General features: G+C 37.8%; 1 protein-coding gene across 3 annotated transcripts in view; it reads left to right on the top strand.

Annotated features, from left to right (window-relative positions):
- The first annotated feature begins 592 nt into the window (after nt 1-592).
- Nucleotides 593-21,427, top strand: part of exoc2 (exocyst complex component 2) — a 60,568-nt gene continuing 39,733 nt past the window's right edge. For 2 of the 3 annotated variants that reach the window (XR_015776576.1, XM_042483072.2), the window contains exons 1-4: nt 593-671; nt 13,623-13,780; nt 15,853-16,029; nt 19,061-19,187. Coding sequence is in view for 2 of the 3 variants with exons in the window: in XM_042483072.2 (XP_042339006.1) it covers nt 13,663-13,780; nt 15,853-16,029; nt 19,061-19,187 (422 nt within the window). In the remaining variant the exon portion in view is untranslated. Of the gene's footprint in view, nt 812-13,622; nt 13,781-15,852; nt 16,030-19,060; nt 19,188-21,427 lie in introns of all 3 variants that reach the window. The other variant, XM_088077441.1, reaches the window with a different exon arrangement.

The following is a 21,427-nucleotide window of genomic DNA, read 5'->3' as shown; positions in this document are numbered from 1 at the left end:
TAAAATACATTTATTATATGATTATTATATAATTGATATGTATCAATTAATTTATAATTTTAATGAATTAATTTATTAATGCATACTTTTAAGGAACATTTTATGTTGTTGCGTTCTAGGTAGAGCTTATTGCAACAGTTTTATACAGTGATGGGAATTTTAATCACTCATATTGCATCATATTTTTATTAGTTTATTAATGTGTTTATTATTATCATTATTATTTTGTATTTAAAATCTTAAACTGTAATGTAACTACAACTGTAAACCATAAAACCGTACTTAAGTACATTGTTTAAGTAAATGTGCTTAAGTACATTACGTTTTTTCTAACACCACTGCGGAACTGTTCACTGCATAGACTAAAATGTAGAGAATTTCAAAGTTAAAGTTAGCCTACTTTTTCTTAAATAAATAGACAATTGGTAGCATAATTTCCAACTTGCTTTTTCTTTCAGAATTACCTTTAGAGGCATAAAAACAAAACAGATATAAAATTGTATGTTTAGGAGTAATAGTGTATATGTTATTTAATTAAATTTTAACATGTTTTGCTGTATTTTATTTCATTATACTTTATTTTATTTTGAAGGCTGTGACTGAGAACGGAAAGCCGGAAGTTATCACGTGATACAGGAAACGGTCGCTGCAGTCCAACCGCTGTGTAAACCGTAAGTCACTATTTTCTCTAACATGTTTCTTTCCTAAATGCTCGAAATTGAATCGAAGTCATAATGGTAGGACATGAGATAATGTAAGCGGTTTGGAAGACTACGACGAACACTAATGACAGCCACTCCTAACCCTTCCGGTAAAACGAGTAGCTTGCTACCAAACACAGGTTAGCCTAAGCTAACGGTAGATGTCAAATTTGTCAACAGATCTGATGCTCTTTCTCTAAAATCACAAATGGGTTGTTTAGCGTGTTGCAACGGGCTTCTATGATAGCAGAAATAGCCGAAAGATGCGGCTAATGTCGTCATCTTGCACCGTCTTACCGGGCAACGTGACTAACTGTTCCAAACTCCCTTGAAATATCAGTCTATTTAAAGGTATTGTGTTGTTTTTTTACAGGAAAACATGCCTTAAGACTTTGTAATAGCCGTGAATGCGACGCGTTGATGCCACATCAAACAGTACTTGTGTTATAGCTGCTTTATCTGACGAGCTGTTCATATATAAATCTATCCACCTTCCGCTTTACATTTTTTTTTATATATTTGTTCATCACCATTTAGTGATCACAACAAATTTATTCATACATTCAGTTCAATATGAAGAAAATAGTCCGTGATGCTCATAACAATAAAAAAAATCTCACCCTCGACTCAACAAAAACTCGACTTTCAAAAGACTTAAATTGTGTTTTTTTTCAGAAGGGTCAATCCTAGGAGACAACCACAAAGCTCTGTGGTTGTCTCCAAACCACAAAGTTTGCTTTGAAATTAAAATATTTCTGCATCATTGACAAGTTTGTGCATCATTGGTAGTCATACTTTTTATATTGCAATGAAATATATTGTATATACACATCAAATGACTATAAGACCAGCCTATAACTATTAGAATGTATCAGTGAGCTTTATCTTTATCTTATTTATCTGTAAAGTGTATTCAGATCAGTCTTGTTTTAGTTAATGTGCACCAAGCATAGCCCCATAATCCTGTGTGAGGTAATATTGACATTGATGCTTTCAGTGATTAATTCAAATCCTTTAGCAATTAGGCTATTTATAAGAGTTGATTGTTCATTCGATTTCTTTGAATTTTATCACTGGTAAATAATTTTAAGAAGTGTTTCAGCACCTAGAGACTAAATTGTTTTTTAGGTACAATAAAGCGATTATTATTCATCAGGTAATACATTAGACAAAACTTGTCACATGTAGGTAACATAAAAATATATATAATTAATTTTAGTTATTTTATTTGGAATCATACAGTTAGCCAGTTACAACAATTACAATATGATTTCATTAAAGATTGAGAGTTGATAATGCTACATTACTGACCAACACTGATGCCATGCCTCTTTTCATGTTCATGCATGTTATTCTTGCCTCACTGTCAGTGGGTCTCTGTTTGGCGTTGGCAGTTATGTGAAAGACCTGGTCATGTTCTACCACAGTTTGTTACTTTGGTTATTAAAGCTGTCTGCGGCCTGGCAGAAAAATGAATGGGAAAAAGATTCTGCACATATAAATCTTCTCTTTGTCCAGTCAAGCAGCAGAAATAGATCACTGTTTCCATTAAGATTTTTCCCAACAGCAGTGCTGAAGTGCATGAGTTTTTTGTGCAGATGGAAGATATTTAGCCCTTATGGTGACACAAGAAAGGCTTTAAACACATATTTGCAGACAGTTGTTTATTACATATGTTACAATTGCCCCTGCGTTGCGGTGGATGTTACATTTGACGTCTAGTGTTTCAGCCAATATTGTGACTGTAACATTGCACCTAAAAACAATCGATGACTGTTAATAAGTAGAAAACAGATACAAGGTACCTGCATAAAAATCAAAATCAAAATAGAGTTTTAGAGAGTTTTAGTTTTTAAGTAATAACATTACAACTAGAAAGTATTACCATTTCACCCCCATCTCCCCTATTCAACCTGCATTTCCAGTCACAGAGACTCAAATGATTAAAATCTCGGGAGAAAGCTTGTATACATAAAGTTGCCATGTTGTGTTGGCACAGTACAGGACAAAACAAAGCTAAATGTAAACAATGTCAGAAAACAGCAGAGTGTATTGCAGCCTCTGCCAAAGCTTTCAGTGTTGGTGTGTGTGTGTGTGTGTGTGTGTGTGTGTGTGTGTGTGTGTGTGTGTGTGTAAAGCAATGAGACGGTGTGCGTGCACTTGGGACAGACTGAACATCAGACTTGCAGTATTCCATAAATGTAACAGTGAACAGTCAGTATGAGCTGCAGTTTGTCACAACCGCAAGACCAGTGAAGCTTTTTTAACAAGGTGCCAAACCCTATTAACCTGCACACAGCAATGAAACATAGCTGGTTGAAAATCAGGAATGTTTCCCTTTAAGAGGCATAATTTCATGTCAGTATGAGGCTTATGGGGAAAAGTTTGGAACTATAGAAAAAGACACTATAAAATCTTTACACAGTTGTTTGTATGTAGCTGCAATCACTTTTGATTGATAAAACTTTGTGTTTGTTGCTGATTATTTTCTTGATTAAGAAAATGAGTGAAAAATGCTTGTTTTAATTTTCCGCAAGTCCAGGAGATGTATTCAAATTTATTTTTTTATTTGACCAGCAGTCGAAAACCCAGACATTCTGTTTTCTTGTGCGCAGTAATATAGTTGGTGGGTGTAGTTGGTTAGAAAGAAAATATTTCTGACATGAAACTGCTCACAACAAAGTCTGTGGGTTATCTTGAGTAACAGGTGTCATTATTTCTGAAAAGAGACATTGCTCTAGAATTTTTCAGATGTTTCTTTTTGGCCCTTTGAGCACCATAAGTTTAGTGTCGAAACTGCAGACATCTCTATGGCCAATATCTCCAATACGCAGCAACTCACACACAAAAAACTCCAGATAAACAATTAGGAAATAATATCAATTGTTCAATTATGGGTTAATCTCTACCTCCAAGATGTAACTCATTTAAAAACCTTAAATCCTCCCAGTTGTGATATAGACACATCTCTCAGCTCAGCCTCATCACGTGAAGTGTTTTCAAACAGAACAGAGTCTAAGCCTCTATAATTCCTCCTCTTGTGTGCTTTTGTCAAATATTGTTAGAACACACATGCTTTCTTTAAATAGGCTTTTTAGAGTAAACAGTACCTTACCATGTGTGTTTGTTCAACTTGATTGATTATTTGAGAGAGTGAATGAGAGTAATTGATTGGCAGGTGAGTTGCAGGCAGGCGCCATGTTGCAGGAATAAGTTGTCACTGAGCTCCTCCATCATTTGTGTCGACATCCATGCTAGAAGTCCTCAGCCTTTCAGTGAGAGCTTGCAGAGCTCTGTGTATCTCCTTCTCTTCCCCAAAGTCAGCACTGCCTGGCTGGGGGATGGCGGGGGCAACGCTATGCTGATCCATTTCCTGGCCCCCTCTTAGGGCTCTAATTGAAAAATTTGGGTGGCCCTGCTTGTTTGTTTTGGTGGAATGTGGTGGGCTGTGTTTTTTTGAGGCTTTTCCTCAGTGTCGCTGCTCCGTAGACCTCGGGGGTGAATTGAGCGACGGGGGTCAGGCTGAGCCTTGTTTGTGGAGCGGCGCTTCTCTCTCACCCCTGTCTGCTCTCCGTGGTCTGCCCCACCTGGTAGCCTCCTCCCTGCTGACAGGCTTGCTGGGCCGCTGGTTTTCACAGTGTGGTTACTATGACCTAGTCAGACCTGGACAGACAGACGGAGGAGCTCTGGGCTGGGAAAACAGGTCACAGCACAGCTCCAAGAGACAAGCTCAATACTTATGGAGTCAGTACTTGCATATTTTAACAGCATTTGGCTGGTGGCTGGTGCTAATTTCCAACCTTGGAAGTAATCAATTTGAGTAATTTATTTTGCCTTGTAGCGATCAGAAAAATTGCAGATTGCTATTTGTTGCAGTTTTGCTGCTTCTTTGTTTTATATTGTAAATAGAATACTTTTAAGTTTTAGACTGTTTAACTGTTTGGGTTGTACAAAACAAGAAATTTTAAAACATCGCCCTTTACTACTCTTCAATGCTTTTTGACACCCATTTATCATGTCAATTGTCGAAAAAAATATTCTGCAGCAATTGTGATATTCAGTTAATCCTTCTGTGCCAGAAGGATTAAGGATTGGTTTGAGCATCACAAATGTAATAAAGGCCTTTTTTCCCCTCTACGGTGGTAAATTTAAAATTCAGGGATTTTGGACATTTTGCCAAACAAAACAAGTAGTTACCCAGGCAGACTTGAGCTTGGGAAATCGTGATAAACATGACAGTGTTTAGGTAGTTTAGTTAGTATTTAGTTTAGTAATTAGTTGCAACCCTAAATTAAAGGTTTGATTTTTATTGTGAGCTGCAGTGTTTGCATAATTCTTGATGTCAGGGTGAAGAGGATGGTTCTCACGCTGGAGTTTTTTATGCAAAGCTTGTAGCCCGGCTCATGAAGGTTCAAATCTCTCCATCCCGCCATGTCATTGGGCAAAGCCGCCTGTCTCCAGTCTCTTAATCCTCTGAAAACATCTTCCTGCATTTGCAGGCCTACACTTCATATTTCTGTTTATTGTTCCAGGATTTTTATATGGGAAATTGGGGACTTCACTTCATCAGGCCTAACTCTGAGAAGCACTTGAGACTGACAAACAAACAAACAGACAGCCCTAAAGATAACAAAGCTTGTGGGCAGACATGAGATGATGGTCGGATAGTGAACCAGAGGCACACATCTGATCACTCTGTCCTCCTTCTCTGTCACGAAAGACTCTCTGTGAGTGCAGGGACAGCCTGCACGCCCAGGAGTTGCTGACTCATTGTGGAAGAATGAGGACTGGACAGTGGTCGCAGCATCTGTTTTCATACAGAACCTGCACATTACATGTAAATACGATCCATTTATTTGAAATACGATACAGTAGACACATATTATGGTTAATTTGGCTACGTTGCCCTCTCCACATCTTAGAGGCATGTGGTGGCCTGGGTGTGAGCGAACACTGTGGAGGATTGTTCGAAGCTGTGCCCAGCCTCTGTGATCAGACCAGTCATCTCAGGCTGGGTGATGTTTGGCCCGCTCTGTCCATTCAGAGGAGTCGGGAGGGGGATCTTTGATGGAATCTGGTGTTTGTGTAATGTTGGGGAGCACAGAGTGAAATGGTGTTAGTGTGAGGGGAGGGGGAGTTTCTGAGCCGCCGGCATAGTCAGTTAGCTGCTCTGATGTGAGATGGAGGGGGTGAGGGTGATGAGCTGTCTAAATGGGTCCCTTTGTGCCCCCTAAACCCATCACACTCTCTCTTACACATATACACACACACACACACACACACACACACACTTGCCAATCACTACCATATGTGAGTCACCTTTGAGCTCAGAGACGCAAATGATCTAAGGTATAAATGCCTTATTCATTAGATAGTAGTGTGGCATTGGTGTGTTGATGTCGTGGATCAGATAAATAGATTCCCGTGGTTCTGCAGGGTTTGAAGTTGTGGAAATAAAAAGATAATCAATGGTTGGAGGACTTTTGGTTTATGTTTAAACCCCTGGTAATAAAGTTGGGGGCATTATCAGGAGAATTACTAAGATTCTTCTAGACTTGCCTTTAGTATACCTTCTTCCCTGTTTCTAGTAGCACACAGTTAAGACAGACAGGAATAGGTTAAATAATGAAGGTACGTGATGTACAACAATGCTCCTCAGTGAACCAGAATTATTTCAAGTGAAACCAAATATTATCTAAATCGCAATATGGCTAAGTGCAATATCAAAATTGCAGGAGCTGCAATTTTTTGATAAAATTAAAATGTGTCACAAAATACTATTACAAATGAATTGTTGTGATGCAATAAAGATGCCCCAGCCTACAAATTATTTTCCAGACATAATAGAACATACTTGTTTGGTACAGCATCCAGTAACAACATCATCATTTCTTACTTATTTTATTTTATTTTTATATTTATTTATTTTTTTAATTCATACTACAATTGCAAAATAATCACACACTTTTTTTGTTGTGCATTTCATGCAACCCTGTAATGGTATTTATGTGGCTTCAGTCTTAGCTAAGATTAAGTGATTATTTTAGATCTGCAACTTAGAAATATTATTGTTTTTCTATTGAATATTATTATATCAATTAGTTAATTAGTGCAAAAATGTCAGACAATAGTAAAAAATTATATTTTGTTTTCACGTCTTGAGTTGTCTGTGAAACTGTTTTATACCCCCAAATTTTCAAATTAGAGTAGTTCATTTGTAGAAATCAGCAAATGTCTGACAAATGACTTGAAAATATAATGATGTTTATACTTTTTTTCTAAGATTCATCATTTGTTTATTAACAAAGTAACAAATTATCTTAATTCTACATTATATGTTACATAATTGTGTTCATGTTAATCAGCGTTTAGTATGTTTTTTATAAGATTATTGTTTTTGCAAAATTCTGTTGTCCAAATGAATGATTTCAAGCATCCTGCATTACATTTGTAAAGACTTTTGACTTATGTACCTGGTAACAGTGACACACAGTTAATGCCGTTCAACATAAATTACAGTAATTTCTAATTAATTTGCCTTATTGTGATGCAATTTAATAATAAACATTTTATTATTACTATCATGATTTCAACCATGAAAGTAAATCTTTACTTGCTGTTTTATTTTGGGGAGCAGCAAATACTGAAAGATGCTATTCTTCCAGATGTACAACCAATTAAAAATTATTAGATCCTGTGTGAAAAATGTAGTTTATTTTTTAACTGTAAATGATCTTCCCTGCAGGCCAGTTAATCACAGTGTGCTTGAAACAAACTTGTGTCGTAGGTTTGACAATTTGCCAGTGAATAGGGAACACTTGATTTGATGCACCAGAGCGTACTTTAATTCAACATTATTGTGATTTGAAAAAGTTGTGATGTGCTGAGTATTGCAATTAGATTTATCGCTATATATTGCGATTTATTGCCTTTTTTTCAATTGCAAAATTAGAAAAAACTTTCCAAACATCTGTTTTTATCAGTTAAGATAAAATTTTCAATCTGTTCATCTCATTTTAGTCATTTTTATAACAGCAACATAGATCTAGTGGACAAAGGAAAGCAATTGTTTTAATATTCTATAGTAGGCTACCAAAAATTCTATTTGTATTTGCAATATTAATAATCAATAAAATAAAATAAAAAATATATTTTTGGCGGTTCTGTATCCATACAATATTGCATAGAGATATCATTATACTATGCAGTATCTATTTTTCCCCACCCATAGTTAATATAACAAGTGTAATTAATTTTATAAGCCAAAAACATATGTGTGATTATGAAATGATTTTCCTCTTTAGAAGCCTTTTCTGATACGTGCTGCCAGTTTCTCTCCAAACCCTGTAATAACCCCAATAGCAGCACAATATCATCCGCAAGTTCTAATCTGAAAGTCTTGGTGTCTATACGACACCATCATGACACTAGCAAATATTTTTTAACTGTACTTTTCTATGAAAAAGAAATCCATTGCTGCCATCTAGCCCAGACCACTGAGCACAGCATTTCTGGAGTGTACTGCGTGTGGCATTTTAAAATTAAATGGTTTCATGTGACAAAAAGATTTGTTTAGAACTTTAATGAAAAGTCTTTCCTTTGTGTCTGCGTATTCGAGCACAAGGCCAAGGAAGGGTTGTCACTCGTTAGCAGCGCTGCAAGAAGATCCCAAGCCTCAGACTTCCACTGCTACCACACAGATTAGAGCCAACCCTGTTGTTTGTAAGTCAGCCTCCAAGGAAAACAAACCTGCCTTTTTAGCCCTATTACCAGAGAGAGAGGTTGGGGTTGGGGCTGGGGGCTAACAGCATCATGGTTGGAAGGGAATCGAGCGAGAGCAAAAGGGCTAAATCTGGTTGTGTGTTGTCATTGATTAAATTTAGCTTTCACAGTATGACATTACTTGACACATGTTGGAAGACAGTTGGGTATAATCTTATGGGGATCCTCTGATGCCCCCTGGAGGCTAATACTTTATTCCCTCTTGTGGAAAATGCTGTCTACCTCATAAGTTTCCAGCTGGAGCTTCAGAAAACTTTTCTTTTGTTTTCCTCTTCATGCTACTCTAAGGGAAAATTCATGTCCCCGATCTGTATAAAGTTCTAGTTTCTATTGCCTAGTTTACAGGGTATTTGTGGTGGTGTGTGACATGAGACTTGTGCAAGAGTCCACTGAGTTTCTGCGTGACTTGTTGCATGTGTGTTTGTGTGTGTGTGCGCACTGGTGTTATAGAGAGGGGTCTGGGCAGTGTTCCCGTGTCCATGCACAGCCCCCAGAGTAAAGTAAACACAGCGGCTCTTTTCTCATCCCAGCCGTCAGCAGGCTCTCCCCAGGCCCGCGCCAGAGACCACACACCCAGACCACACACACACGAACACACACACACACACACACACACACACACACACGCACACACACTGCCCAGACCTCTCCGCGAATCCTTCCACATACTCGCATACACACAGACCACACAACACCAGCTCGGGCCCCTCGCACGCAACCTAGCTGAGCTGTCATTCTGCCCAGTGTGTGTGTGTGTGTGTGTGTGTGTGTGTGTGTGTGTGTGGGCAGGCTATCTGTGTGTTTGTGCACGTGTATTTCCAAGGTGGGGGGGAGGGTGTGGAGGGGTAATCTAGAAACACTCCTGGAAGCAGAATCACAGTTGTACAAAGTAGGGATCCCAGTCCTCTGCCCCTTCGCCGCTCCCACTCTAAACATATGGGATTGATGAAGGATATACCAGGCTCTTGTTTTAGACCTGTTAACCTCTTATCTTTTCCATGTCAGATCCATAGTCCCTCCATTTCCTCTGACAAGCGTGGGGCAGCAGCAACAACATGAGGTAAATCCCATTGGAGTTCTCTCGTTAACTCCTGGATGTCAGGGCAATTGGGGTGGGGGGCTGTGGCAAAAAAAGTTTCCCAGAAAGGTTCATACTCCTGGAGGTTTCCAGGTCAATTCATGTGCTGCTGTCCCACTGTAGGTTTTTATGCCTCTGTCTTTTTTTTGTGCCATACGTATTGACATTCTGAGGTGTTAAGTCTGTAGTCTGAAAACTTGTCATATTTACTTTGTGCTGTGAGCCTAATACTCAGCAAGTGATGAAGTGTGAGCTGGTGGGACTTAAGTTTTAAGGACAGGATTCCCACACATCGTTAAAAAGTCTTAATAGGCATTGAATTCTTCTCTCTAAAAAAGGTCTGAATTGGTATTAAAATGTCTAAATCAATTTTTCAAAAGTCCTAAAATTGCAAAGATATGGGAAGTTAAATGTTGTGATATTCTTTCTTTGTTTTTTTATGTGGCATTGTATAATCTCCAAATAACTGGTAAACTGTTATATAAAAATAATAAACTAAATTCCTCTTGATTTAACATCTCGCAGATCAGGATCGTGGAACTAGCAGCACTCATATTTTGTTGCCAACCGTTCTGCTCAGAGCAGAGGATCCAGCGTCTGCTAATGCGTTGTCACTGTACACTAAACAACACGGGAAAGTGCAAATGACCAAAAATGGCTATTTAACCAAGATTTTGCTGCAAAGCTAAAACTGATATAAGGCAGTGCATGGAAGGTTCTGTGTATTTCATGCAAACAGGTTCTCAAACTCTGCAGGAATGAAGGCAGTGAGCAACACAAAATCACCATGTCATGTTTTATGTTGCAAAAAACATTTGGGTAAAATTGTCTCTAACCTAAAGTATTTGATGTCGATTTATGGCTTGTTTTTTTGGGGGGGGTGTTTGGTTGTTGTCTTTCGTATCTAGTTTGCGTGTGTTTTCCAATTTGTAAGATTTTCATATGATAAGCACTGACATGATTAGTCTCTTAACTAATTATTATAAATATACAGTTTTATGTTATTTTTGTGACCCAGACTATTTAAAACGAAGGTAATGTCTTTGCGATTGGATACTTTTAAAATACAGGGGAGTATTTTCACGAACATGAAAGAGCATTTCACTCTACAGTGACCACTAATGGGGCTACATATACTTAATAGGTGCACATGTACAATCTATTGCAATTCAAGACAGAAGCTCTGCCATAAATTTTATCTTTATTAGAACAGTTTTTAGGGGTATTGTTGAAATCGTGTAAATAAAATTGCATGTTGATTACTGAGTTCATAGCTGAAGGTGTTTGTGTACCACACTGCATTATATTCAAAGATGTTTTCAAACTTTCTTTTATACCCCATTTGCATACATGACAGGGGAAGACAATTGAAAATATTTATTCATATGCAAGTATATTGCAGTCCAGTGAAAAACCATCACTATATATGACCTCCACACTATTTTATGTACAGGTTGCATTAAGTTGAATAGGTGTACACAATGAAGTGGCAACTAAATGTGAGGCAAAATATGCTGCCACTGATCTGATGTTTATTTGAACTCACTATGTCTAATTAGATTATTGTGTTTGTGTATATATATATATATATATATATATATATATATATAAATATGTATGGCACTGCAGCCTAAAATTATAAGGCTTTGCTATGCTTGCAACATTGCTGATTGCCAAGTTGCATTAAAGTGCAGCCATGCATTAAATTTGCAGCTAACAGTTCTTTTCATTATTGATTACAGAATGGCTTGATTAACCCTCATCCTGCCAACATATTTAACATACTGATGAATACTGATTGGGCCAAACTGGACCCAAAGAATATACAACTGTAAGAAACATCCATCATACTAAAATGTTAATTTATTTTTACGTCAAGTGTTATTAGTTATGTAATTAATATCATCCAAATAAAATTGATTGTTATTATTTTGGGATATTTACAGTTTGTTGACTGAACATTATCTAAAAAGGGCAGTATTTAGAATAGTTGACAGATCACATGAGAAAAACTGTCTGTCTCTTTCAAAATGACTCACAGAGTGCCACTAGTCTCCCTGATAATGTGTGGTACTTAAAATTAGGGACCCATGGCAAACATGAAGTCACTGAATATCTCCATCGATTAACCTGCATAGTCAGAACTGAGTGCTTTTGAATGGGGTTCCCCAGGACCCCTATACATTGTTAATTAATAAAAGTACTAAAGAGAAACAAAATACAATGATATGAAATCATGAGGGACAAAGTGATTTACAAAGTTATAAAACTAGAATATTAGAATGAAGCACCAGTGAGATATGGCAACAGGAATAACTGGGTTCATTCGATTAATAAAATGTTAAAACGGTGATAGATGTCCCTCAGTCTAAGATGACGTCTCCAAATGTCTTACAATCAATGACTCAAAGGCCAAGAATACTCAAACGAAATAGAAAGCAGAAAATCCTCACAGATGAGAAACAACAACAATTAATCATTCGTCAAAACAAATTCAAGCAAACAGGGTTTTTAAGCATGTTTTTTTTTTTTAACTGAAACTTTGTAAAAATGAACTTTTAAAGATTTAAAACAACTTGAACTGTAAAACAATTTCTTTTTTTTATTATAATGTGATAGTGTTTGCATATCAGGTGACTCCATGAGGTCTCGGGATCCGGAAAGCATTATTGATAAAGTTGTTTATCAAGCTTAAATGCCAATCATTGTCTGCTTTTCTTTGTCTTATATCACTGTAAACTTGAATATGTTAGTTTTAGACTGCTTGCCTCACCAAGTTAGCAAATTTAAGATGATTTTCCTGCCATTTTTAGAGTAATCTAATTATACATTTCAAAAAATGTTGGCTTAATACATAATTATAATCATAAATTGCAGACCTCTTAATCCTTGCACAGGCTGCTGCAGGGGTTAAAACTCAATTTCTTTTTTTTAACAGGAAATCTTCCTAACAAGTAGACTAATCAATGTTGTGCTCTGTCAGTTTTGATTTCCTTTGATATTAACGCCCCTGTTGGCCCTTTGAAAGTCTCCTTGCACCTCAGTTGTACGTCTTTACCTAATTAGTGACCATATAACGCCACAAAGAGTTACCACCATCAACTCGCTGCAGGTCCGGTCCGTGTGAACTCCTGCATTGTTTGTGGAGAACGTGTTTTGGCTGCGGAGCAAAAGGGCGGAAGCCTCGCTCAAGCTGCTTCAGAGCGTCTAGATTGGTCAGCCTTTTTCAGACCTGGCAGTAATTTATTAGCAAACATCTGTGCTGCTGAAATACATCCTTTCATTTTTGCATTTGGAATCTTTCCCTCTCTTCCTTTGCTCAGCCCCAACATGAACTGATTTGCATGGGTGCTCCTTTCGTTGGTACCATAATCTGTACTGTATTGTGCGGGCTTATGTGGAATGATTGGGGAGGCCAGGTTTATTTATCCTTCGCTGTGAGGTTTACATTCTTCCTTTCCTCCCTGCACTCTGTCCGGTCCTTCATTCTTGGCCCCCTTCTCTATTTTTCCTATTATCTGAGAGATAACTGCTGCAATGCATACATTGTTTGGAGACCTACAGGGTGGGAAATTAACACTCGCTGCCAGCCAAATGCTGCTTAGATTTTTCTGTCCCCAGTCAGCTTAAAAAATCCAAATATGTGACTGCCTAGTAATTCAGTAAAAGCAGCTAAAAATTGACTGTATTGATTTTTAGGAGAGGGTAAGTGTTTACAAGCTATGCTTCCATTTCAACATAAAGATATTTTTTATCCTTTTTTAAAAAAACCTGATGGGTATTTTTAAACTGTAGACACTTCTAGCACAGTTGGGTGTAAGGGTTTTGCGTAGCCGTTTGAAAACTATGACTTCAGCCTTCACCCAACACAGTTATACTAAATAAATCATTTAAACAATTAACTGATTATTAATACCCTTGATTCATTTTCTGCATATAGACACAGCTATTTATTTATGTGTTACCCAAACTGTTAATGTGTGAAGTTTTATTTTAGTTTTCTGTCACTCCCCATGTCCTCTTATGTATGCCTCCATCTGCCTGTCTTTTTCAATGCCCAGGTGTTGATCGAGCCGGTGTTCCCATCTGCCTCAGGCCACCATGTCTCGTGCCCGTCAGCCCCCGCTGGTCACGGGCATCTCGCCCAAGGAGGGTGCGGCTTGGACTAAAGTCACCATCCGTGGAGAGAACCTGGGCACGGGCCCAGCCGACCTCATCGGTACAGTAATGCATTTATAACCACTTGAATAACAGCACACGCAACTCTGTCTTGGTAAAATGTTGTAGCTTTTATGTTTGTTTAATTTTCTTGTTAATTCATTTCTGTTCAGCAATATTGAATTTCATGGGGAAATCATTTTTTTTCCTAGATTTTTTCTACCTTAATAAAATATATATGTAATAATATAAATGAATATATCAAGATAAATATACAGTTTATAGATATTTTAAGATCAGCAAATGGATATATAAAATGTCATCACATTATATAATTAACGTTTATTTGTTTTATCATAAATGATAATTCTTAGATGGTGACTTTTATTGTTTATATCTCTGTGGTAGTCACTTATGTTAAAAAAGTGGGATACTAATGCAGAGTAATTATAGCTGCTTTATTTTTGTCATTTCATTTCTGCTCTGGTATGTAGGGTATTTTGAAACTCGAGTCATATTAACTGATTTTATTAACTTATCCATCAACAAACCACAGCGGCCCCTTTTTTAAACAGGCTGGTGTTAAGTTTGTTTTTGTTTATATGATACGTAAGTGGACAGGACGCCTGATTCTTTCCCCCCTCAAGAATTAGAATTTCATCACTTTTCCACTATTTAGGTTTTTACTTTCATGACAATTTAATGAGTTCAGTTTAAAAAAAAAAGTTAAAGAGATTTTTTTTTTTTAAAAAAATGACATATTTTTATATGTAGCTATAACTAAAGGTTAATTTGAACTAGTTGTAAAATTAAATGTTTAAAATGTTTATTATCTGTATTGATTCAGGTTGGTTCCTCATTTTAAATATGTAAAGATTTTTTTTATCATTTCATTGTGCAGTTATAATTTTAAATGCATCCTTTGTCAATTTATTGCATGTCAAATTATTAAATTTGAAGAGTTCTTTAAATTTTAAAGCTAAAAAGAAATCCCCCAGCAAATTTAGCAGAGAAAACTAACTTAACAAAAACTACTTCCAACCAAATAAAATATTGAGATATTTACTGTCATGTTCTTCAATTTTGCTTCTTCCATGACAATTCTGCCAACACTTTCTACGGCACACAAAACTTTAGTTTCTTTAAATATTTAGATCACTGTATGCCTAGTTTGAGAAACTCAAGAGCTTATCAACATGCATTCATGTGAAAATAGAGTTGTTATTGTTGTTGTCTTTTTTCATGATTTCTAAGAGCCACACAGATGGACTCCCTCCATCTTGTTCTCATTATGTGTTTGAGCGTCACACTTTTTCTGTGCCGATATTTTCCCTCCTGTTCGCCAATTCCTCCCCTACCCTGCTTCTTTGGTTTGAGCGGAGGTGAGGAGAAGGGGGGCCACGGTCCAGAGGACTCACACACGGCTCCATGCTTGGAGAACTGTGCTCTGGCCAATGATACAGGTCTATTTCTGACCATGAATGTCCCTGGGGCCTGGAATTAGACAATTAGATATGCACAAATGTGTGCGAGTGCTTATGTTTTCAAACAAAGTGGCCAGTGCAGAACAGAGGCAGGAAATGGGGCTCTAATTGGCATATTATTCACGGTTTTATGGGCTATTTGTTAATCAGCTTTCACAGGCTTTTATGATGTTAGATTAAACACACGTGAAGCTTTCTGAATCCCCTCGGCTGGAACTGTCAAAGTAATCCCTGCGTCTGTCTTCTAGTGTCCAAATAGTTTTCAAGAGGGTTTAGAAAGAGGACGACAGATGTAGGCGCAGAGTGCACATTGTGCCTGTAATGGGCCACTTAGCACTGAAGTGACACACGTTAGCTTAAAGGAGCTGAGTGAGAGGAAGGAAGGTCACGGCCACCCACACCCATCCTGACCCCAACTTGAACTCTGACCCCCTGGTGACAGTTTGACTAAACCTGCTGATCGAAGTCAATTCTGTCTGAGTGAGCTCCTCTTGTTGTAGATTTTTCTCTGTGTGTGTGTGTGTGTGTGTGTGTGTGTGTGTGTGTGTGTGTGTGTGTGTGTTGGTACTACATGCTGTTTATTTGTGCTGTCACAGTCTGGCTGTATCTCTCACCCTTTTCACCTTTTCCCCTCTCTCTTCCGTTTCAGGTCTGTCGATCTGCGGCCACAACTGCCTGCTGACAGCCGAATGGATGTCAGCCAGCAAGATAGTGTGCCGCGTGGGTCCTGCCAAAGACGACAAGGGAGAGATCATCGTCACCACCAAGTCTGGAGGTCTCGGCACCTCCACAGTCTCATTCAAACTGCTCCGGCCCGAGAGGATTGGTAAGACTCCCAAGACTACATATCTGTTTTATTCACTCACTTGGACAATAAGAGTAGGAAAAAACTGAAACTAGGGCTGTGGCTAATGATTATTTACAATAGGGATTAACCTGTCTTTATTTATTTATTATTAATAGGTTAACTGTTTAGTCTGTAAAATCTCAGAAAATAATGAAAAGTGCATGTCAAGAGTTCCAAGAACCTAAGGTGACATCTACATATTTTTTTCCGACCAGTTCAAAACAGGAGAAGCAGCAAATCCTTGAATTGAGTTTTGATAAATGGTGAAACCCACATAGATTGATTGTTAAAACAGCTGCTGATACATTGTCTGTCAATAATTGACAAGTTGCATTTATGTAGCCCAAAATGACTAGTTCTCAACCTCAACCTGAACCCAATGGGTCCCAATGGGTCCTGAGAAGCCCAATGGGTTGGGCCAGGTTGGGGCCTAAAATATGCGCCAATAGGCCAGGTGGAATTGGGCTCGGGTTGTGGGAAAAAAAAATCTTTTTAAACATAAATTAATGAGTAAATAAATAATATTAAATAATGAGCGCTTACTCCTTAATTTTTATTTATTTAAAATGCAAATCCAACATATTTTATCAACATACAGTATGTTTTAGGTATTATGTATTGATTGAGAAGACAGCAGCTCCCTCTCCTTCTGGCTCTGCAGGCAGGCAAAGAGAGAGAGAAAGAGCGTGAGCGTAGCCAGGCTCCGTGGGCTCTCTGTCCCTCCTCACGGCCAGGGCAGGGAGCTCCTCTGTGCAGCGAGCTGGTGATCCCCGAGGTGGTCTATTTTCTGCCACAGACACTCTTGGCTCACGCAGCCACACAGCCTGTGTATCCTGTGCGTTAGAAGCCGACTAATGCTTTTTGGGGGGGTCAGGCTTGTTTGAGCTCAAGCTCAGTGTTTTCTGTGATGATGTTGGACAGGCAGGATTCGGGCTTGAACTCATGTGGTTTGGTTTCTGTTGTAATTTTTTCAGTCCAGTGAGAACTCTAAAAAAATTACCATTGTCTCAAAAAGGGCTGGGCAATATGGCCCCAAAATGTTATCACAACAAAACATCAGAATAGTTAATATTGATATTTATCACAATAAATGGCAAATGAGTTTTTCACCTGAGTGAAATCTGAAGAAACTTTAATGGTAATTGTTGTTTAATATGTCACTTATTTAGACAGAGTATGACAAACATTTGCCAAACAGTGGAGCGTTTCATAAATCTAAAGTAGAGTTTGAATCAGAAATAGAGAAAGTAATATTAATTCTGGTCAGCAGCATTTCAACCCTTTTTTATGGACAGTTTTGTTTTGTTTTACCTTTTGGTCAGTATAAGTTTAAACGCACTGCATGTAATGTCTGCGCTGTTGGGAGAAGTTTGTTGATAAAGCTTTCACCCAGAACAGAATTTCTTGGTTAAGGTTAGGGAAAAAAGTCATAGTTGGGGTTAAAATTAATTGATTTTTTCCATGTGTTTCCTTCTGGCAGAAAGCCTGCCAGGCAAGAGTCTCCCATGTGCAATTTCTGCAGTTTCCTAATCAAACAATAACAAAAGTCTGACTTTGATGACACCGTAAAGTATCTTGGATTATTCTTTGCCAAAGAAAATCTATTTGACGTGACTCAGACAGAAGTCATGTGCAAGGATGAGAAAATATATAACAGTTTTTAAAAAGTTTTTAATTATATCAAACATTTGTTAAATTTCTATCAGGGAAAATTATATCTTTATTATTTTATTTCCCAGCCCTAGTCCCAAATGACTAATGTCACAGAGGGCTTTACAATCTGTATTAAAACCCTCGCTGCTTACAACCTTGATTCAAATTCAGAAAATGCTTCACAAAAAATCTCATCAGTAAAGAAATAAATGGGAGAACCGAAACCCTCTAGAAAAGCAACAGAGGAGGGCAAGACAGCTTCATGCTCTTTGACTAAAAAAACACATTCAAATGGACATTAAAAAAATCTCTTCGTTACCACCGTTGCAACAGATACATAACACTGAAAAAACCTGCAAATAAATTCATATCAAATAAAGTAAAATAAAATGGGGTGCTCTGTAGCTCACCTGGTAGAGCAGGCACCCCATGTACAAGCAGCAAGCAGCAGCAAGTTTGATTTTAACCTTGGCCCTTTGCTGCATGTCATCCCCTATCTCTCCCACTTTCACGCTATAGCTGTTCAAGAAATAAAAACAAAGGCAGAAAGCCCAAAAAAATAAATAGCCTTAAAAAAATGTAAAAATAAAATAAACTGATAAACACACCCAGTCTTGTGGTGTGCTGAAACCAGCCACATGTCAATAATGTTGGAGAATGAGCTAAAAATGTTTATTTTAGTTTTAAAAATCAGATTAAATAATTCCAATATTACTGGACATACTGGCTATACACACAGCCTTAGCCGTTTACTAATGACTTGTGTTGAAACTTCTATTTTTATTTATTACTTGAAGCATTTCTTCATTTACTGCACTATTCTTTTTTGCGATCATTTTTTTTTTATTTACACCATTCCTTCAATGCAAGTACATCGCATGTACAGTCCTTCTGCTGCCCCTAACAGACTGCTGCACTTTTCTTTATACCTTGTATGTGTTGTCAGATTGGTGAAAATGTTCCTCAAATTGCTTGTTTTACTTATTTGCAGGTTTTCCTAAATGCAAAGCATGTATTCTCAGAGTTAGAAGATATTTTTTTCATTTATTTTTGCTACTTGCATGTTGTTTCTAAAGTTGTAGTGTTGAGCTATCTTGAACACTGTAGAACTTTGCTAGAACCGACAAACATGTAAGTGATGCACTTTGAGCAGAGTAGAGTAGACAGGCTTTGTACTAGTTAAATTGTAATATGGATGAAACGGGAATTAAATAGAAAATGAAATAACATGTAACGAGAATGTGCATGTTTGTCTGCTTGAGAAAGTGTATGTTTGAGTGTGTGAGTGCACATCTGGGTTGTGTTTTTGAGCTCATTGACATGTGTCAAACCTCTCCTGTCCTGCCCTGTCCTGCAGGTATCCTGGACCAGTCTGCCGTGTGGGTGGATGAGATGAACTACTACGACATGAGGACAGACCGCAACAAAGGCATTTCCCCCCTCTCCCTGCGCCCCAGCAATCCACTGGGCATCGAGATAGACAAGTAAAGACTGAGCACACACGCACACAAGAGTCGCTCGGCACAATCACACCGCCATAAACACACACGCTCTAGTCATTGAGTCATGGTTTACATCCCTAAACAGAAACAAACTCTCCCCATATGCAGGCGTTTGAAATATTATGCCAACACAGCGATGGCTGAACAGCCTCTAACCGCTGCTCACAGGGAGTGGAAACAGAATAATTGTGTATAAAGCAGAGAGGACGGCGATAGAAAGGGATTTGGAAAGAACTGAGACTGCGTCCCACACACATGTTTGTGTACAGCCTCGGAGCGGGCAGCGTGGTGCTGCCTCCCACGCGCCTGGCAGGGAGTGCAGAGGTTGTAATATATAGTTTGTGTTGTCAGGTTCTGGCTTTTCTGGGTTAGTGTTTGTTTGGTTAAGAGGGGCCGGGGGCAAGTGACCGCTCGTGGCCTGAGACAAGACCCCCATAAACAGGCTGTACCATTCACTCATCTCCCAGGGTTGCGTTAAACATCCAGAATAAAAAGTCGTCACAATTCTCTTTGACAGTAATATATGAACAAACTGTAATTTGTGTGCCAAAACAGTTTGTGTTGATCTGATGCAGACAGTTTTAGAATGATATACTCCTTAAAACATATGATCTGAGGAGCTGTTTTTCTAAGCAGAACAGCATCACTCTTGTGTGCATCTTTGTATGGTGATGTCACAGGATGGTAATTCGGCTGAAGATGTTTTCACCAGCTGTTTGTAACATCATACTTGGCCTAGATGTAATGTAAGCATTTGATTTCATAGATGGAGATTCAAAAGTCACTGTAGAAAATGTAAGGTTTAGTTTTTACTATGTATTTCTACATTAACCTCAGAGTGTAACTGCTTGAGCAGCTGATTGAACCAACTGACTATACTATCTTACTGCAAATACACACATATATGACCTGCTTTATGTGAGGGGGGATAATATGGACAACATATCTGACCTGACACTTAGATTGAAATGCTGTCTAATTCATGGTACAAATTGAAGATATAATGTGTAGGCTCCACTCATTCAGCTATGTCAGTGAGTGACAACAGTCACAAACCTCCATTAACCAACAGTGTAAAACTGGCATGATTCTCATGAGTAAATAACATTTTACAAAATAATGCCAAATGATAGCATAATTGAATGTTTCACATGCTCTTAATTCCATGCACACTTATTGTGAAATACATATATATTTCTCCATGTATATAAACATTATGGAGGATAAAACAAATATAAACAGTATAACCAACTTGTACCGAGCTCTGCAAATAAGTTCTTTGTATTGCTTGTTACAGACAAAGCTGCAGTTTCTGTAGAGTTTATATTGTTAATTGATGTGTGACTAGATAGCACCCTAGATGTTTCCTTATACATAACTAAAGGCTTTTCTAGCTAAGACAGTCCATACGTTTTAACAGTGCAGCCCACTGAGGTGAAACACAAAATTTTATTTATTTATTTATTTTATTTAACCTTTATTTAACCAGGTAAAGCTTATTGAGACATAAAATCTCTTTTTCAAAAGCGACCTGGTCAAGAGGCAGCAGAATTTTACAGTACTTAACATGAGAATTAAAACATTCATACAATAAATAAAAATTAAAATTATCATATATATATATCAGAGAGATTAAAGAAAAGTGTCCCGTCTGATTTAAAAACAGTGACAATGCCCAATGCTTTCAAGTTCTTTGGTTCTAAGAAGCTCAACGAAATGAGTTACTAAGACCTTGAATAAGGATTTACCTTATAAACTGAGCTATGCATTTATGAATACATGGTTAGCATGGCTACCAATATTTTGACATTTTGGTACACATACCACAGTCCCTGTCAGGGTCGTAATGCTTAAATATAGTACAGCACCTCATATGTCCTGAACTGATGAGCTTTAGTAGCATAAAGCTGTGCGCCCTTCCACTTGGTGTCTTTTGCAAATTGAACACATCTGTGTGTCTTGAAGTTCTGTCGCTTACAGAGGCAAGTGTAAAACATTAGGTGGCTGAAGAGTACCTTCAGCTACCTTCAATTACCTTCAGTCTAATACAGTTATTGAAGGTATAGAAAAATTACTCAGATAAACATCAAATATAAGATTAGAAAGCATAATAGTTGCACACTGTTTATATCTGATTGTCTTAAATGACTATGTTGATTTTGTGTCTCCTAAGCTAAACTAAAAGCAGTGAGGATCATAAAGAAAGTGACACCCTGTAGCTT

This window comes from Plectropomus leopardus, chromosome 5 (assembly GCF_026936395.1).
Source record: "Plectropomus leopardus strain MGB_pleo_1.0 chromosome 5, ASM2693639v1, whole genome shotgun sequence".
Lineage (NCBI taxonomy): Eukaryota > Metazoa > Chordata > Actinopteri > Perciformes > Serranidae > Plectropomus > Plectropomus leopardus.
The sequence above is the reverse complement of the archived record's forward strand: the minus strand, read 5'-3'. Positions and strand labels throughout refer to the sequence as shown.